This window comes from Rhinolophus sinicus, linkage group LG03 (assembly GCF_036562045.2).
Source record: "Rhinolophus sinicus isolate RSC01 linkage group LG03, ASM3656204v1, whole genome shotgun sequence".
Classification (NCBI taxonomy): domain Eukaryota; kingdom Metazoa; phylum Chordata; class Mammalia; order Chiroptera; family Rhinolophidae; genus Rhinolophus; species Rhinolophus sinicus.
Genome location: NC_133753.1, coordinates 35,291,819 through 35,307,567, shown reverse-complemented (window position 1 = coordinate 35,307,567; position 15,749 = coordinate 35,291,819). Strand labels below are relative to the sequence as shown.

Sequence of the window (15,749 nt, the reverse complement as noted above, 5' to 3'; positions counted from 1 at the left end):
TAAAAATCACTAACTTGTACATGTGAAAGTGTGAATTTTATGGCATGTGACTTACATCTCAATAAAACATATTAAAAGGAGGATGAACAGTCAGCTTCCACTGCTTCCCACATCTTCATTCTCCAGTCATGCCTCTAAGGTTTGGGGGGATGTTGGGCTTCCAGGGACATTTCATTAGCGTAGGTGCCGTGAATGAAACTAACTGGTTTAACCAGCTTGGCTATATCTTGGTCATGTGGTTGGGTGAAACGCTGGAAAACAAAGATTCCCTTCCTCTATTTGACTATAGCATGCTAACAAAGAAAAACCTACTGATTCACCAAAAGTCATATGCAATTGTATGATAGGTTTTCTAGCCCATCCTCACTAGATGAGAATTTCCCTCTGTGTGTATTTTCTGCATCCTCAGATGTTAATGGGTATCCAAGGCTAAATAAGTTTGGAAATGTCTGGAGTAGTCAGATAAACAGGTTAAGTTACTTCTGAACTTTTCAGAGGCTTAACATGCAGAAGGGCATTGTGAATTATTCTTCTTGATTGATTTTATAGTAAAAAAAAGTGCTATAAATATTAATAAAATTAATGTATGGTGATAAAGTATTTTATTTGTTTTATATATTGGAATTCCATGTAGCATGTCATAAAAAAAGAAGGCTTTTGCTACAAAACTTTAGAGATACAGATTATCATTTGTTTGATAAGCAGATATCCTGGAGTTAAGGCTGCTCCTTGACTTTCATTGAGATGGGACCTGGGTCAGTAGTTGACACGTACAGGTGCATGGGGGCTGGATGCTACAATAACACAGAATCAGCAGATGACTTAACCTAAGACAAATATTCTCAGTGCCTTTTTGTTCCTGGTATTCTGTGGTTATATGATTTGTTAATTGGTTCTTTGTATGGGTTGAGATTTGTTTACCTCAAATGGAGATTTTTTTCACACTTCTGGTTAGATCTGACTATTGGGTCTGTGCGGGGAAGAGGCCAGGAATTAAAGAGACGTCATCAATGTCAGCCTTTTGGTACTTTAGGAACTACATAGTCTTCCTTTCTCCTACACCTCCAAGCTTTTGCATTAAGGGCTGTTACAAAATTCCAAAGAGACTTAATTCTGATACATTTTAACCTCCTCCGCACAGGTTTGTAACCAGATTCATCGACTTGGATGGCCTGTCATGTATTCTCAACTTTCTAAAGACCATGGACTACGAGACCTCGGAGTCTCGAATACATACCTCTCTCATTGGATGTATAAAAGCACTAATGAACAACTCTCAAGGTCGGGCTCACGTCCTGGCTCATTCTGAGAGTATTAATGTAATTGCTCAGAGTCTGAGCACAGAGAATATTAAAACAAAAGTGGCTGTGCTGGAAATCTTGGGCGCCGTGTGCCTGGTTCCCGGGGGCCACAAGAAGGTTCTGCAGGCCATGCTGCACTACCAGAAGTATGCCAGCGAGAGAACCCGCTTTCAGGTGGGTGCGCCCCCTTCCCCCCCCCCCACAGGCGCCCTTCCTGGCCCCAAGGGGGCAACAGAACGTGGCATTTCCCCCGGGTGACAACTCACACTGTGACGCCAAACATTTCCATCCTCTTAGGTTTTATTTAGTACCACAGAGTATACTTTCTGTAGCTGATCAATCTGGGGTTTTGGATTTACTGACCTTGAAAATGTGGCACTGCTTCTTACACATTATATAACACATCTTTTGAATCCACTAAGGTGGATGGGGTGTTTCCTGAAAATTTTGCAGGTTGCCATTCTTGAGTTAGGGTCAGTATAAATAGTGAGATTATGTCACCATATTTATACTCAAATATAAAAAGCATGCAAAGTTAACAAAGCACAATCTTTTATACTTTGTATACATACATATATGAATATACATGATATTAAGAATTTTGAAAGTAGAGTTTTTAGGCCTACGCTTAAGCAGGGGAAAAAGGGGCTTTCTGTGGATCAATGCAACTCTAACTAAACACAAGATTTTAAAAATCAACTCCTGAGTATAAAAAAGTAATAAAATGAGTGTTTTTACATCTGTATCCTTGGCAGACGTTAATTAATGACTTGGATAAAAGCACGGGACGGTATCGCGATGAAGTGAGTCTGAAGACAGCCATCATGTCTTTCATCAACGCAGTGCTGAGCCAAGGGGCAGGCGTGGTAAGGACCTTCTGTACCACAAGTTAAAACACACATCATTGAAAAAGAACTTTTAAAAATATTACTGACTATGTAGTCTCTCAACAGCATAAATTTGTATTTTTATTACCCTTTTACTTTCAGGAAAGTTTGGACTTTAGACTTCATCTGCGCTATGAATTTCTGATGTTAGGAATTCAACCTGTAATAGATAAATTAAGGGAACATGAAAATTCAACATTAGATAGGTAAGTCAGACCATGATGATCGGAGATGTAGTTCATACTTCTTCCATGAGGGTAGTGCCAGTGTGTGAACCACTTGTGACCTGTCCGTAATATAAGGAGCTTGCTCCAGAGTGTTAGTTCGGCTAATGATGTTTTTGTATATTAAAACTTTCTTGATGAAAGAGGCAGCACATTGTGTAGAGAACTCAGTGTGGGTTTTGGCGTTAGCTTGGAATCCATGTCCTAGGCTTAGTATTACTGTCCTGCTTCTTATGTGCCTGTGTTTATAGGATGTTCTACTTTTAATAGCTTCTCTTCACTTGTCTTTCAGGCATTTAGATTTTTTTGAAATGCTCCGAAATGAAGATGAACTAGAATTTGCCAAAAGATTTGAACTGGTACGTATGCGTACAATTATTCTGATTTGACTCATCCGCTCATGGAATTTCCCTGTTGTAATGGTGTTGGAGAGTTGACATGGACCAGTGTACCCTAAGAGTAACATCAAGTTCTGTTTTGCTAGCTAAGTGGCAGGATGAGCCTCTGTGTGCCTTAGGTTTGCCTACCTTGCATTGTGGGAACTGAGGAATGTGGGTGTTGCACTTAGGTTTCTTTTTCATGTGAAATAGGTTCACATAGACACAAAAAGTGCAACTCAGATGTTCGAGCTGACAAGGAAGAGGCTGACCCACAGCGAAGCTTACCCTCACTTCATGTCCATCCTGCACCACTGCCTTCAGATGCCTTGTGAGTGTGTCTGTGACACTTATTTTGGAATGTTTGGACATTGTCCCCAGGGTTGTGTCCTCCAAACCGTGCTGACTAGGTTGGGTGTACCCCAGGTTGGTTTTGTGACAGCCCAGTGTGTCTCCCTCCCTTCAACCTAAGGGGTATTGTGAAGTTCTCATAACGAAATGAATTGTAACTTACTTTGATTTTAAAAATACATAGACGCCTTACAACACATTTATAAAGGGGTAGAAAGTGCCTCTCAATGAAATAAATGATCATCGCATGTTAGAATCCCAGAAACTTGGGACAACATTGGTGCAGACATATAAACATCTCTCTGGTTCAGATAACCACTGTTGAAAACTATTCATCCTGTTTAGAAAACTATTCATCCTGTTTCTCCACCATTCTTTTTCTTTTTTAGACAAGAGAAGCGGCAACACTGTTCAGTACTGGCTACTGCTAGATAGAATTATACAGCAAATAGTTATCCAAAATGACAAAGGACAGGACCCTGACTCCACACCTTTGGAAAACTTTAATATTAAGAATGTCGTACGAATGTAAGTTTCTTATTTTGCTGCCTGTAAGATAGTAGTGACAGTGTAAGACATTTATTTTATCCTACTTCAAAATAGCAGCTGGGAGAACTGAAATGTTCTAGAGGTGAGATGTGAGGTCCTAAGTAACATCACCTAAGTAACATCTGGGGTTAAGTGGGTTTCAAGCATGCCAGGGGTTTTCTCTGCAGTAGACTGTTTTTGTACCCAGAGAGCATGCGTTTAGCAGTGGGCCTTTTATGTTTTTTGTAATGCACGCTCCTTTAACTGTTATGCAGGTTGGTTAATGAAAATGAAGTTAAGCAGTGGAAAGAACAAGCAGAAAAAATGAGAAAAGGTAAGTGATGCGGCCCTGACAAGAGAAGAGACCAGGTTATTCATTATTGGGCAACTAACTCTGCTTTCTGTCTATTTTAGAAATTTTCATTGATGCATCTTATTGACTTTAGTGTGTCAAACAGTCTTTCTTTTTCCACGTCTTAAGGGCATCTAGCACTGGTTTTTCTTGACTCAAGCTGTTTTAGTTGTCGTGCTACTTCCCTACTATTTTATCTTTTTATTACAGTCATGTAAATTTTTTGGAAAAGCTTGTCGTTGTTTCTGTTCAATATTCGTTAATTCAAATTTTCTTAACTACCAATCATCCCAACTCACCATCCACTTTGTAACTGCTCTTTAAAGCACACTGCGTTTTAAGAAACGTATAAAGGAACACCAGGCATTATCCAGAATTTTAAAAGAGAAACACAGAAGCCCAATTCTTCACATGACCTTATTTTGGCACCCATTATAAAAAGAGAGATCATGCAGAGACTCACTAACGATTGTAGATATATGTGTTATGGAACGTTAACAGGCCAGCTATTGGCGAGTATTCGGATATGTCTTTGATATTAATACTCAGCATCGAATGACCAGGAGAGTCATTTGTGCCCATCACTGTGCCAGCTACTCACAGAATGGATAGAATTTTCTCCCCGCCTACAAAATCCTAGCAAATTAAAGTTGGCCCCTTTGAGAAAACAGTCATACCCCCAGCCACTACTCTTTCGCTCTGCTGGTTAACTGATTTCCTGTTCCTTGTCCAAGTTATTCAGTCACAGCCAGTGAAATACAAGAGCGCTCACCCCGATATTTATTGTGGTGAAAGAAGGTCCAAGAGATGCTGAAGCATTTCCTTTCCTCTTGTCACATTTGTCGTTTTCCATTGAGTAGAAAAGCAGGGCCACCACTGATACCAGAAAATACTATAATAGATGTGAAGTACTGTAATATTAGAAGTTCTTCATGTGAATTCAGATTCCTCTCAAAAAAGTAAGGTCATACATACCTTTTTGTAAATAATTTCCAGAAACTGCTCTAGAAAGAATAGAAACCCTGACTAAAAGTTAGGGTAAAGAGAGATTATACCAAAGAGAAAATGGTCAATGAGTACCATTGAGGGACACCCCACCCTTAGAGGATGGAGGCTTAGGTATGTAAATTGAGAAGAGAACTTAGGACATGAGCTTTGGAGCCACTCGGTCGTTCATTCAGTGCCTGTGTGTATCAGGCACTGAGCTGGGCTCTGGGTCTGAGCCTCAGCTCTGCCCCTGGCTGACCGTGTGGACAGGCTAAGGTGTGCTCTCCCCTCCTCTCCTGTCTCCTCCTCTGTAAAATGCAGATGAAACCAAATCACAGGTTGTGGTGAAGAGTCAATGACAAAGCAAATATAAGGACTTCAGCGTAGTTTCTGGCACATGCTAGTTGCACAATAAATGATAGGGATTGCTGCACGATTTAGGCGGCTGAGGTGAAACAAGAGAAAATGGCCAAGCTTAGTAGGAGGAACAGGATGTTTTAAAGGGAGGTCAAGGGTTAATGCAAAAGGAAGAGATAGAGTAGATAAAACGAATTCTCTTCTGCAAGCTTGAGGTAGCAAGGTTGTATTAAAGAGAGCACGTGTTTATGAATTAGTCAGAGAGTGGAGGCTGTGAGGAGACAGGAAATTCTCTGGACCTGATCGGTGGACAACATCTGGGGAGAATTCTCTGTAGTGCAGCACACCCAGAAAGTGCTGAATAAAAGCTTAGCAAATGGATGATACGTGGATGCCATTTGTGGAGAGAATCCTTTAGGCTGGAGCATCCCGAACCTGGTAGTACATCAGAATCATCTAAGGAGCATTTGAAAACCACAGATCCCTAAGCCTTGTCACCAACTTACAGAAGAAGCTTCCTAGAATGGGGTCTGGGCGTCCTGAAATGTTAAATCTCTCAGGTGGTCTGAGGCAAGGCCAGGTTTGTGAGAGGCTAATGACTGGTGATAGGAAGTCAAGTCTTACAGCTGTCAAAGAGGAATGAAGTGGAGCTAGAAGAAGGAAAATGGGATACAGTGAGGGAATTTTAAGATGTGTTTCTGACTGAAGAGAATGGTAGAAGTGGTAAAAGTGGGTTAATGGTTATCTTAACTCCAAGGCTGATAAAATCCAAGGATTTTAGTGTCTTGAAACCTTCTCTGCAAACTCTAAATTTGGAGGACTCAGAAGAGAGAAAATAAGAGACAGAGAAGGCAAATTTTTAAATGTGTTATTAAATTCAGACATAGAGACCAACTCTGTATAGCTATGTCCCAGTGGGTTTTATCTCCAGTGGGCTTGTTGATATAAAAAGAATAGGAATTGGGGCCAAGTATTTGAAATAAAGATCTACAGCCTAAACTTCATTAGTCCTCTTTTCCAAAGCTCATCCCTCCCGTCAGTACTAGAATCAGCAGGCATATTGGCCGTGTAAATAAACATTATGCTAAATTGGATGCCTTGTTCTATATAGCAGGGTTGAGGAGCTAATATTTTTCTCCTCATGGTGATTCTCATGCTCGGCCAGTACTAGTGCCCTAAAGATATTTGACGATGAGATGGTAACATTTGCTTTCACGAGTTTTAAGAATGTTTGCCAGAAGTATAAAAAGCTTCAAGTCCAAGTAGCCTTCTTGGGGTCTTGGGGGGAGCAGGAGGAATGACCCTGTGTTGGGACAAACACTGGGTCTGGCTGCAGATTTCCTCACAGCACAAAGCCCTCCCTTTCAGCCCCTCTGCGAGTCAGACACGAGCCAGCAAACCAAGCTAACAAACCCCGGACTCCTCTCCTTCTCATTCCTAATTTGTGAAAAGAGGTCTTTTTAATGTTCATGTCTCCTCGTGTAGCCACAGGGCTATTTCTGTGACAGGATTCTGAGTTAAGTACCAAACAGGCACCATTTTGCTTCATAAGCAGTTGTTCACACTTGTGCTCCATCTTTAGAACTGTGACTCTAGGGTCTCTTCTTCCGACTTTCAGAAAATGTTATGGTTCATAAACTTGTTCATCCGAAGCCTCCTCCAGGCACGGACACCGTTGAGCCCGTGAGCTGCTCCCCTTGGTGGAGAAGAGGACTAATATTTGCCTAATAACAAAGAGCCTCACAGTCCTCAGCCAGTTTGCTTTTTAGAGGCAAGGCTTCCGCTTTGAAGAGTCCCGTTTTCATGTCTGATTGTTTTCATGCGCAGAGCACAATGAGCTACAACAGAAACTGGAAAAGAAAGAGAGAGAATGTGACGCCAAGACCCAAGAGAAGGAGGAGATGATGCAGACCTTAAATAAAATGAAAGAGAAACTTGAAAAGGAGACCACTGAGCATAAGCAAGTCAAGCAACAGGTGGCAGACCTCACTGCCCAGCTCCATGAGCTCAGCAGGGTGAGCATCGGGAGCGGCCGTCTTCCGTCCGCCGCCTCCACTTATCCCTAAGCCCCTCATCCTTCAGTCGACAGCTTCTGACTGGGGGAATAAAACCTGAAAGGCCTCGTGACTTACCACAGTGGTTTTGGGACTTGCTCCCTCTGCGACTGTATAGGTTAGGCAGCTGAGGCAGTTTGGGGTGTGCGGTTTTTAAATACAGATCCTCTAATAAGAGCAAGGAAAGTCATGTTAGCTTCTTACAGTGAAAACTGATTTCATGAAAACCAAACTGGATGATGGTACAAGAAATGAGAGACATGTGAACGCTTTGCAAATAAGCCAAATACAAAGGGTTGACCCAACAGAGTCCCCAAAGGCCTAGAAGGTCTGCTTGACTTACTGCCCCTTTAAACTCCCATTCTCAGAAGTGTGACTTTCTCTCTAATGTATGTTTTAGGCAAAGTTTAAGACTCGAGAAATCGCCCCATGAATTTACATCTTCCATTGATCTTCTCTTTTCCTGTTTTTATTTTTTCAGAGGGCTGTCTGTGCTTCCATCCCAGGGGGACCCTCGCCGGGAGCCCCAGGGGGGCCCTTTCCTTCCTCTTCACCAGGGTCTCTCCCTCCCCCACCACCCCCCCCTCTGCCAGGTGGAATGCTTCCTCCTCCGCCTCCTCCTCTCCCTCCAGGTGGCCCCCCTCCTCCCCCAGGGCCTCCTCCCTTAGGGGGCATCATGCCACCTCCCGGTGCTCCTCTGGGTCTCGCACTCAAGAAGAAAAACATCCCTCAGCCCACCAACGCCCTGAAATCCTTCAACTGGTCCAAGCTGCCCGAGGTAAGCCATTTGTTCCAATTTCCCCTCCAGTGGGTGGTATCCACAGCTCACTGTGCTGTCACAGGAGGGGAAGCCGCTCTGGCTGTTCAGTGATTTCATTTGCTAGTATGGACTTGGGCTTCTCACCAGCTCAGATATTTAACTGACAAAGCTTCCGAAATAAGTGACACGTTGTTTGAATGAAGCCAGCTCACTTTGACTATCTGGTGGAATGAAAAATTGGGGATAGCAGCATTTAAAAAAAAAAAAAATACGTCTGCTTTTTTTGTGTATAACTGTAAACCCTAGCACTTATTAACAACACTTATTAACTTGATGTTTGCAGAACAAACTGGAAGGAACAGTATGGACCGAAATTGATGATACGAAAGTCTTCAAAATTCTAGATCTTGAAGACCTAGAACGAACTTTCTCTGCCTACCAAAGACAGCAGGTAACAGCATGTGCTCTCTAGATGCTAAAAAAGGAAAAGCACGTCCTTGTACCTGATCCCTGGGCCATCTGCCATAACCATGATATGATAGGCATCTTAGCTCTGGGCTGTTTGGTCTCCCCTGGCCTGTTCCTGCACTGCAGCCTGGTGTCTGTATCCACACGTGTGTCCGAGTGCCTGTGCGTATGCGTGTGTGTGTGCGTGTGTGTGTGAATATGTTGAAGACATACAGTCTCCTTGTTAGGGAATTTCATATTCTGGTGTGTGTCCAAGACCTTGTTTCTATTAGTGGAGCTTCTGTCTATTATTATCACTGCTTAGTCAAAATGGGTCACCAGGAGAAAATGTTAGTAGGAGAGTTACCTAACTTGTATTGTAACCACATAGTGTTTATCTCTGAAGCCACGTTGGTTTATCTGACTTTAAATATGTTATTGTCAGAAGTGGACTGCTTTGTTTCAATAGATGGAACCTTTAGAAGTACAGTGGGCTGGGGTGGTAAATTACTATAACTTGGCAGCTAGCTGGAACATGGAGAGGAGTTTTTACTGTGTATCCTGAACATGATCAACTCCACAGTGGGGCTGGGAAGGCTAAGCAAGTGCGCAGAGGTCGATGATGCAAAGAGGACCAGAGAAGCTTCTGAACGTGAGCAAAGCTTTCACGATAGTAATGAGAACACACAATTTGGTGCTTGCTGACATGGCCACGCAGTCAGTGTCACATCATGAATCCTGGTTACATCTGTATGGCACCTCTCACTCCTCGAGAGCCCATCTTAGTAGAGCCTCTTAAGGGTGGACCAGAAGAGGTTGCAGCAAAGTGGCTAGGATCAGAGAATTTGCGAAGAACAAGGGAAAACTGTCTATCAGAGACCTGGGAAGGGGAAACTGAGTCCCTGGGCATGTGCACAGGGCCTTTCCTTGGGCTTTGCTGGGAGGCCCTGAGCTCCGGCATGAATCATGCCCAGGGTGGGGCATCCTCAGACAGGCAGCAGACTTCCTAGTCTGCTTTGGCTTGGCCTGGTCCTAAGAAAGAGAGTCTCAGAACAGAACTACCAAGCACCGAGGAAGAAGATGGACTGAGCCAAAGGGAGAGACAAAAGACTGGGGGTTTTATTTTCAAAATGGCCTTGTGATATATCTAAGATTGAAAGGGAAAAGTAATACTCCTTTCGCCCAAATATTTTCACTTAGAGGGAAAGCTTCTCTACAGTGCATTTTATTCGATTTTAGAGAAGTACAAAAATGCAAGCGGTTGCCTGCCATGGCAGCATGACCCTAAAACAGGAGCCGTCAGCTGGGATCACACATCAGTATGGAGGCAGACTTGTGCAATGTTGTACACACCATCACAGGAAAATGAAGAACAAGAAGATAATACATTGTCCAGTAGGAAGCAAGACACTTGGTCTTTCAAAGGACAAACAAAGGGTGTGTTTAGAGCCCTCACACAGCAGGCGCTCATTCCTGATTGGCTGCAATGGATCGCCTCTCTCTCTCTGTCCCAGGAAGATGTCCTCTGGGCCTTGACATGAAGTCTTAGGATATTTCAGCAAATTTTCTGATAGACTCAAATAATCTTCTGACCTCGTTACACATCTCATTGATTTCCTGCTTCAGTTTCAGACACTAACACTAGTCCATTTCAGTTGCTGAAGGGGAAGGTTTGGGAACATAGAGAAGTAAATTAAAGGAAGGAAAAACAGCAGTTATTCCAAATGATACTGTTCAAGTCTGAGCATGTGGGTTGCATTTATTATGAAGGCAGGTGGTTGGAAGACCCAAGTTTACAAGACTCATAATTAACTGACTTTCAGCAGAAGGTGCAAAAGGATGCTGCCAAAATGCTCTGGGACAAATCTGTGGACAATTCTCAAGAGCTCTGGGAGACAGGGTTGCAGAAAGCTTGGCAATTCGGTAATTGTCTCCTAGCAACCAATTACTGTTTAAGTAATCAGTAGTCATTCTAGTCAGGATAGACTGGAATATTTCAGTTGTACTTAACACTAAGTAGACTGGTAAGTAGAATCATTTGTGACCTTCTCAACAGCACTTCCTGGAGAAAAATTTCAACACACCTGCTCAGCTTGATTCAAGTATGTTTCCCCTCTTGGTGCAAGAATTTGAGACAAGAAATTTTAAACCATAAGTGTATTTTCCAAATGGAGGACATTTGAGCCATTTGATTGAATTTACTAAATGTTGAGAGGCAGAAAATCAAAAAATACGGACATTCTCGTAGGAATATGTAGGACAAAACGAAGGACACAGGGTGCTTGTCACTGAACGTCCCCTCGTCTCATAGCTGATGACCTTGCACTTCCATTTAGTCTTGGCAATCACCATATAATCATCATCACACCTAAACTGCTCTCTTTTCCACTCCCAAATGGATACTGGGAACCTATTTTTTTCTATGTTATCTCCTCTTTCTTCTCTCCAGAGTTATAAAATCCTGGTCAAAATCTCTGGGCTTTAGTCAGTTGTTTGGCTAAGTGAATTTCTCAGAGAGGCAAAGGAACACACGCATGCTGTTATCTGCACACATGCAACAGGAACACTACACAGAGGAAGATTCTTTTTTACTACGTGTCAGATTAGTATAATTTAGGTGAACACTGATTCATGACATGTAGGAGAGATTTTTATATAATATATGTATACACACACGCATACAAAAAGATATGCCCCATTGATTTGAGAAATATTGTATCATAAAAACAAATATTTATACTGCCTGCTTTGTATATGCAGTACTTCAAACGATGCAAGTGTATTAAAGTATTACATAAACCTACAATGCAAATTATAGTATAAAAGCAGAGATGAGGAAAACCTGTAAATAACCATCAGATAGACTAAAAGATGATGATCTAAATTGATAATCAATTTCGGTACTGAGTACGATATGTACAGTTTCCATGCTTATCAACCCTAAAGTTTCGTTCTCAAGCTCTTATACTTATTTTTTTATTTAATCCTCACACGAGTTCTACGAAGTGAGTATTATTCCCATTTGACAGGTAATAAAAATATGGCTTAGTGTGTATTCAGTGTCCAAACAGGTGGCACAGTCAGGTATACAAGTGGCATAATTCTCAGTTTTGCTTTGTTCTTACACCATGGTTCTATTCATTACGAAAATCAGGTTTTGTAAAGGATTTTCTTTTACTCCAGCTTTAAGAACAAGATCATTCCTATTCGTGGTTTTTTCAGTGTGGATATCAAAGGTGTGGAGAGCTGATTATGGAAACTTATGTGCCACATGAAACGGAATTTAATAGCGTCCAGTTATTCCCTTGCTCACTTTCCAAAAGTTCATTTGAAAGTCAATTTGTTGAGTATCGAAACTTCTTTTTCTCGTTAAAACTATATTATACATGATTTCCAGGCCAACCACAAAAGATTTAACTACATAACGTAGCACATTGTATAATAATACTATTTCAGGCACAATTAAACAATATTCATCTTGGTTTCATGGGAAATTTTTATCTTGAAATATTATAAATTCGTTCTCCCTACCTATGCAGTTGGACAGAGGGAAATGAACTTGACAGATATGGGCGTCATATCTTTGTAGCAATAAATTAACCACGCATTATCTCCATTCTTCCTCGCTGCTCTTTGCCTGAGGACACCCCCTTCTTATGGGTCCTATTATTAGAACATATACTAACATTTCAAAGCCTCTCTGCCCTGATTTAGAAAACGAAGGATAACTGCTATCCCAGACTCCATAACGTGATCTCTCCTGCTAATATGTAATATACAAGTCATCCTTGGGGTCCCTTTTGGAACATTCAGTGGTACCTTCCGATTTTTATAAATCAGAGAATTTTCCTTTATAATTTCTTTACATTTTTCGGTATTCTGTATATCTAGTTTTCACATTGAAAAACGATGTGATTTAGGATATTTATTTTAATAATCTCGGTCGTTAGCTATGGTACGTGAAGGCAAAGAGAAAATCGTGAATGATGGTTTTTCTCAGGACTGAAGTATAAAGAAGAGGGTCTATAACTGGGCTCCATGGTATGAGTTAATCAAATGCAGGGTTTTACATAAATATTAGTGTATGCATTTTTCTGGAGAGGGATCCCCAGCTTTTACCAGATTTACAAAGGAATCTCAACCTCAAAAAAAGATTAAGGACCATTCCTGTGAGGGTTATTATTATCCGTGAAGAGTTGAGTCATCATTCCATTTCATGGAACCCTGTCTATAGGAATCTATCAGCACTAGTTCCTGAAAATACAAGTCCAGCTTCCTATTTATAGTCCACACCCCAAGACCTACACCAAAAATCATGTGGAAAAAAGTCAGCCATCCTGTTTAGGTAGAGTCAAATATGGATGATTCTACCATGTTTTGTCCAAGCCAATTAGTAAAGAATTTAGGTTTCAAAAAGAATGTTAACGTATTTGAAATGGGCCTGGAAGCATTGTTATTTTTATCGTGCCCCATCTAATAAGCTTTGTGATTTTATTTTAAATGTGATGATTAAAGGTCCCTTAAAGAAGGGGAATTGAAAAGCTGACAACTAACCAAATTCTCCCATGACATTTCTCATTCTCACCTTAACCAAACTTTCCTGGCATTCCTCATCCTCACCTCTGGAAAGAGAAGATACATTCCTCAGCTGTTAACTGTTACACTTACTGTTGCCGCTGATATAACAAATGGGAGATCTCAACCACCTGTTCTTCAGCTCAGCTGAAAGCAGGACAATAGGCGGAAAAGACTTTATCATTAGACTGAAAGATAATTGTATGATAGCTTCCAAGAATTTTGCTCACAGCCATGTGTCAGGTACTGTACAAAATTCTTCACATGCATTATCACATTTAATCGTCAACAATAATGCAGTTGTCGACCCCATTTTACAGATAGACTGAGTGTCAAACCACACTCCTAGGTATTGACAGTTGCCTGATTCCATAGCCCACTACAGCAGAGGTCAGAAATCTCAATTTCTTGATGGTGGGAACTTAGGGAAAATGAGATACCAGAGACCTTCATGGAAGTTTCTTTTTTGAAGGTCAGACAGTGAGAGCCAGGTCTAATTCAACAAGCAACTTGTCTCTTTAAGAGAGAAAGTAGGGTAAGACCTGATGGAGTTCACTTCATCGTAGTTTTTTCTGCCCTTGCAAGGAGAAACGGCTTTTACAGGGAAAGAGCCCTGTGGAGTTTCAGAGTAGAAACATTGACAGTTACAACAAGGACAAAAGAAAACTGTGACATCAGAGAAGAAAGTTTTCTTGTGGTTATCAATTTACTTTTTAAATGCCATTCTAGAAAAGGCATTCATTCTTGCAATCCCTCCTTGTATGGGCAGAGGAAGGGGAGGACACATTTTGTTTTCTACTACAAGAGTGATATGAAACAGCTCGTCTGTGTAAAATTGGCCTTGGCAGCGCTGCCAGGACCAATAAGGCCTTAAGGAATTTACTGAGCAAATACTGGTGTAAGCCGTTGGCCCGAAAGCTGGGTGTGCTTTGCACCCTCAAGTTGTATTCATTCCATCATGGCAAAAATATGCAAAGAAAGCTGTAGCTTTCTCATAACCTGTCAATTACTTCTTCCTCTTTTTCTTCTTTACTCCAAATCTTTTCTATAGACTATTTCAAGAAGAGGCTTTTGACTTTTGTGTGCTTGATACAGCCCTGAGGCAGTTGGGACAGGGCCACCAATGACTGCACACCACACGAATCGCTTGTTGCCTCTTAATTGCATGTTCTGTCATTTTCCTTACACCTACATATAGCACCCACAGGCATTATTTGGATTCTGGTGGGGTGCTGAGGGTTAACATACTGACCTATGTTGCTGAACTAGTCTTTTGTCTTTGTATAACCCTTCTTCATGACATATATATATATAGCTGGTAGTACGTGACAATGGGAGTAATCTCAAGTTGATGGAATTGACTGATATTTTTCTGCTTCAAGTGAAAATCCTGTTGAAGAAATGGAGCTCAGTGGTCCTTTCAAAGAAGATTTGTTCCTTTTCCAACTTGAGTCTTTCTAGGGTGTTTGAAGTCCTTTTCTAAATTTGATTTGCCCACAGTGAAAACTGAGTTCAGCACATGCCGTCTTCTCTCTACCCTGAATGCTCAGTATCACACTCTTATTTGCATTTTTCAGCCAGCCCTCTCATCCTCATTAACTCTCATCGCCACTCCTACAGGCATAAATCATCTCTTACTTACCCTGTGTCCCTAATTTCCTTGACTTTCCCCCCGTTTGTTGCTGTGGTTTCTGAACTGCATGTATCTGATTTGCCTTTTCCATGCCTCTGCCTTGGCTGTAGGATTTCTTTGTGCACAGCAATTCCAAGCAGGTAAGTGAGCTACTACCTAAACCTTGCTTTAAACTCCTGGGCTGTCTATAAGCTCGAAATGTCTTGATTGTCCTGTTTGTTTTTTTAGATAGAGTAATATAATGCCTAGGTAATTCCATGTTGGGTTTCAACACTTAACTGAATATTTCAAGGTATGCCTGAAACCTCAGCATGACAAGAGACAGTTAAAGTTTGGTCGTGTGTGCTTCTTATTATAAGCTGTACCTTGTCTTTATTTCCTAAACTGTTATACAGTTCCAGAGCTCTTTGGTTTCCTTACATTTTTAAAATACCATGATCCATTTTTAAAATTGATCCTGCCCTCTAATGAAATCAAACTTGCTGTTTATCAAGTTAGTCTGTTTTCACCTTGATGCCCAGTTTACTCAAACATTATTACATATATATATATATATATATATATATATATATATATATATATATATATATATAATTGTTTAATGTCTCTCCCACCATAAGTCATGACTGGCCATCATTGCTTGCAGCTTTCTGTACAGCAGCAAAGTATGCAAGTAGTGTTTCATCATTAACTCAAGTAATTGAACTAATGCCTTGAACTGCCCCCTCCCAGTTGTCTGTCAGGCTCCAGGGTAATGAAAGGTACCATCTGGGCCTGGGAGCTTCCTGCTGCACGTGAAGACATTTGGGAGTCTTTATTGTTTGCTTTTTAGGTGCTCAGGCTGCAAATGGCCCTGGGGTGAATGTGCCCTGCAAATGGCTGGACCGGCATTGGCAGGTCTCAGCTGAGCTTCATT

The 15,749-nt window shown here is 41.3% G+C and overlaps 1 protein-coding gene across 6 annotated transcripts in view; it reads left to right on the top strand.

Annotated features, from left to right (window-relative positions):
• The window catches only part of DAAM1 (dishevelled associated activator of morphogenesis 1), a 160,845-nt gene that overhangs the window by 114,650 nt on the left and 30,446 nt on the right, over window positions 1-15,749 (top strand). For 3 of the 6 annotated variants that reach the window (XM_074327416.1, XM_074327412.1, XM_074327414.1), the window contains exons 6-16: window positions 1,142-1,475; window positions 2,057-2,167; window positions 2,291-2,394; window positions 2,705-2,771; window positions 3,003-3,120; window positions 3,530-3,668; window positions 3,944-4,002; window positions 7,192-7,379; window positions 7,900-8,196; window positions 8,522-8,629; window positions 14,944-14,973. In XM_074327416.1, the coding sequence (XP_074183517.1) occupies window positions 1,142-1,475; window positions 2,057-2,167; window positions 2,291-2,394; window positions 2,705-2,771; window positions 3,003-3,120; window positions 3,530-3,668; window positions 3,944-4,002; window positions 7,192-7,379; window positions 7,900-8,196; window positions 8,522-8,629; window positions 14,944-14,973 (1,555 nt within the window). The remainder of the gene's footprint in view (window positions 1-1,141; window positions 1,476-2,056; window positions 2,168-2,290; window positions 2,395-2,704; window positions 2,772-3,002; window positions 3,121-3,529; window positions 3,669-3,943; window positions 4,003-7,191; window positions 7,380-7,899; window positions 8,197-8,521; window positions 8,630-14,943; window positions 14,974-15,749) is intronic. The other 3 variants (XM_074327417.1, XM_074327415.1, XM_074327413.1) reach the window with 1 other exon arrangement.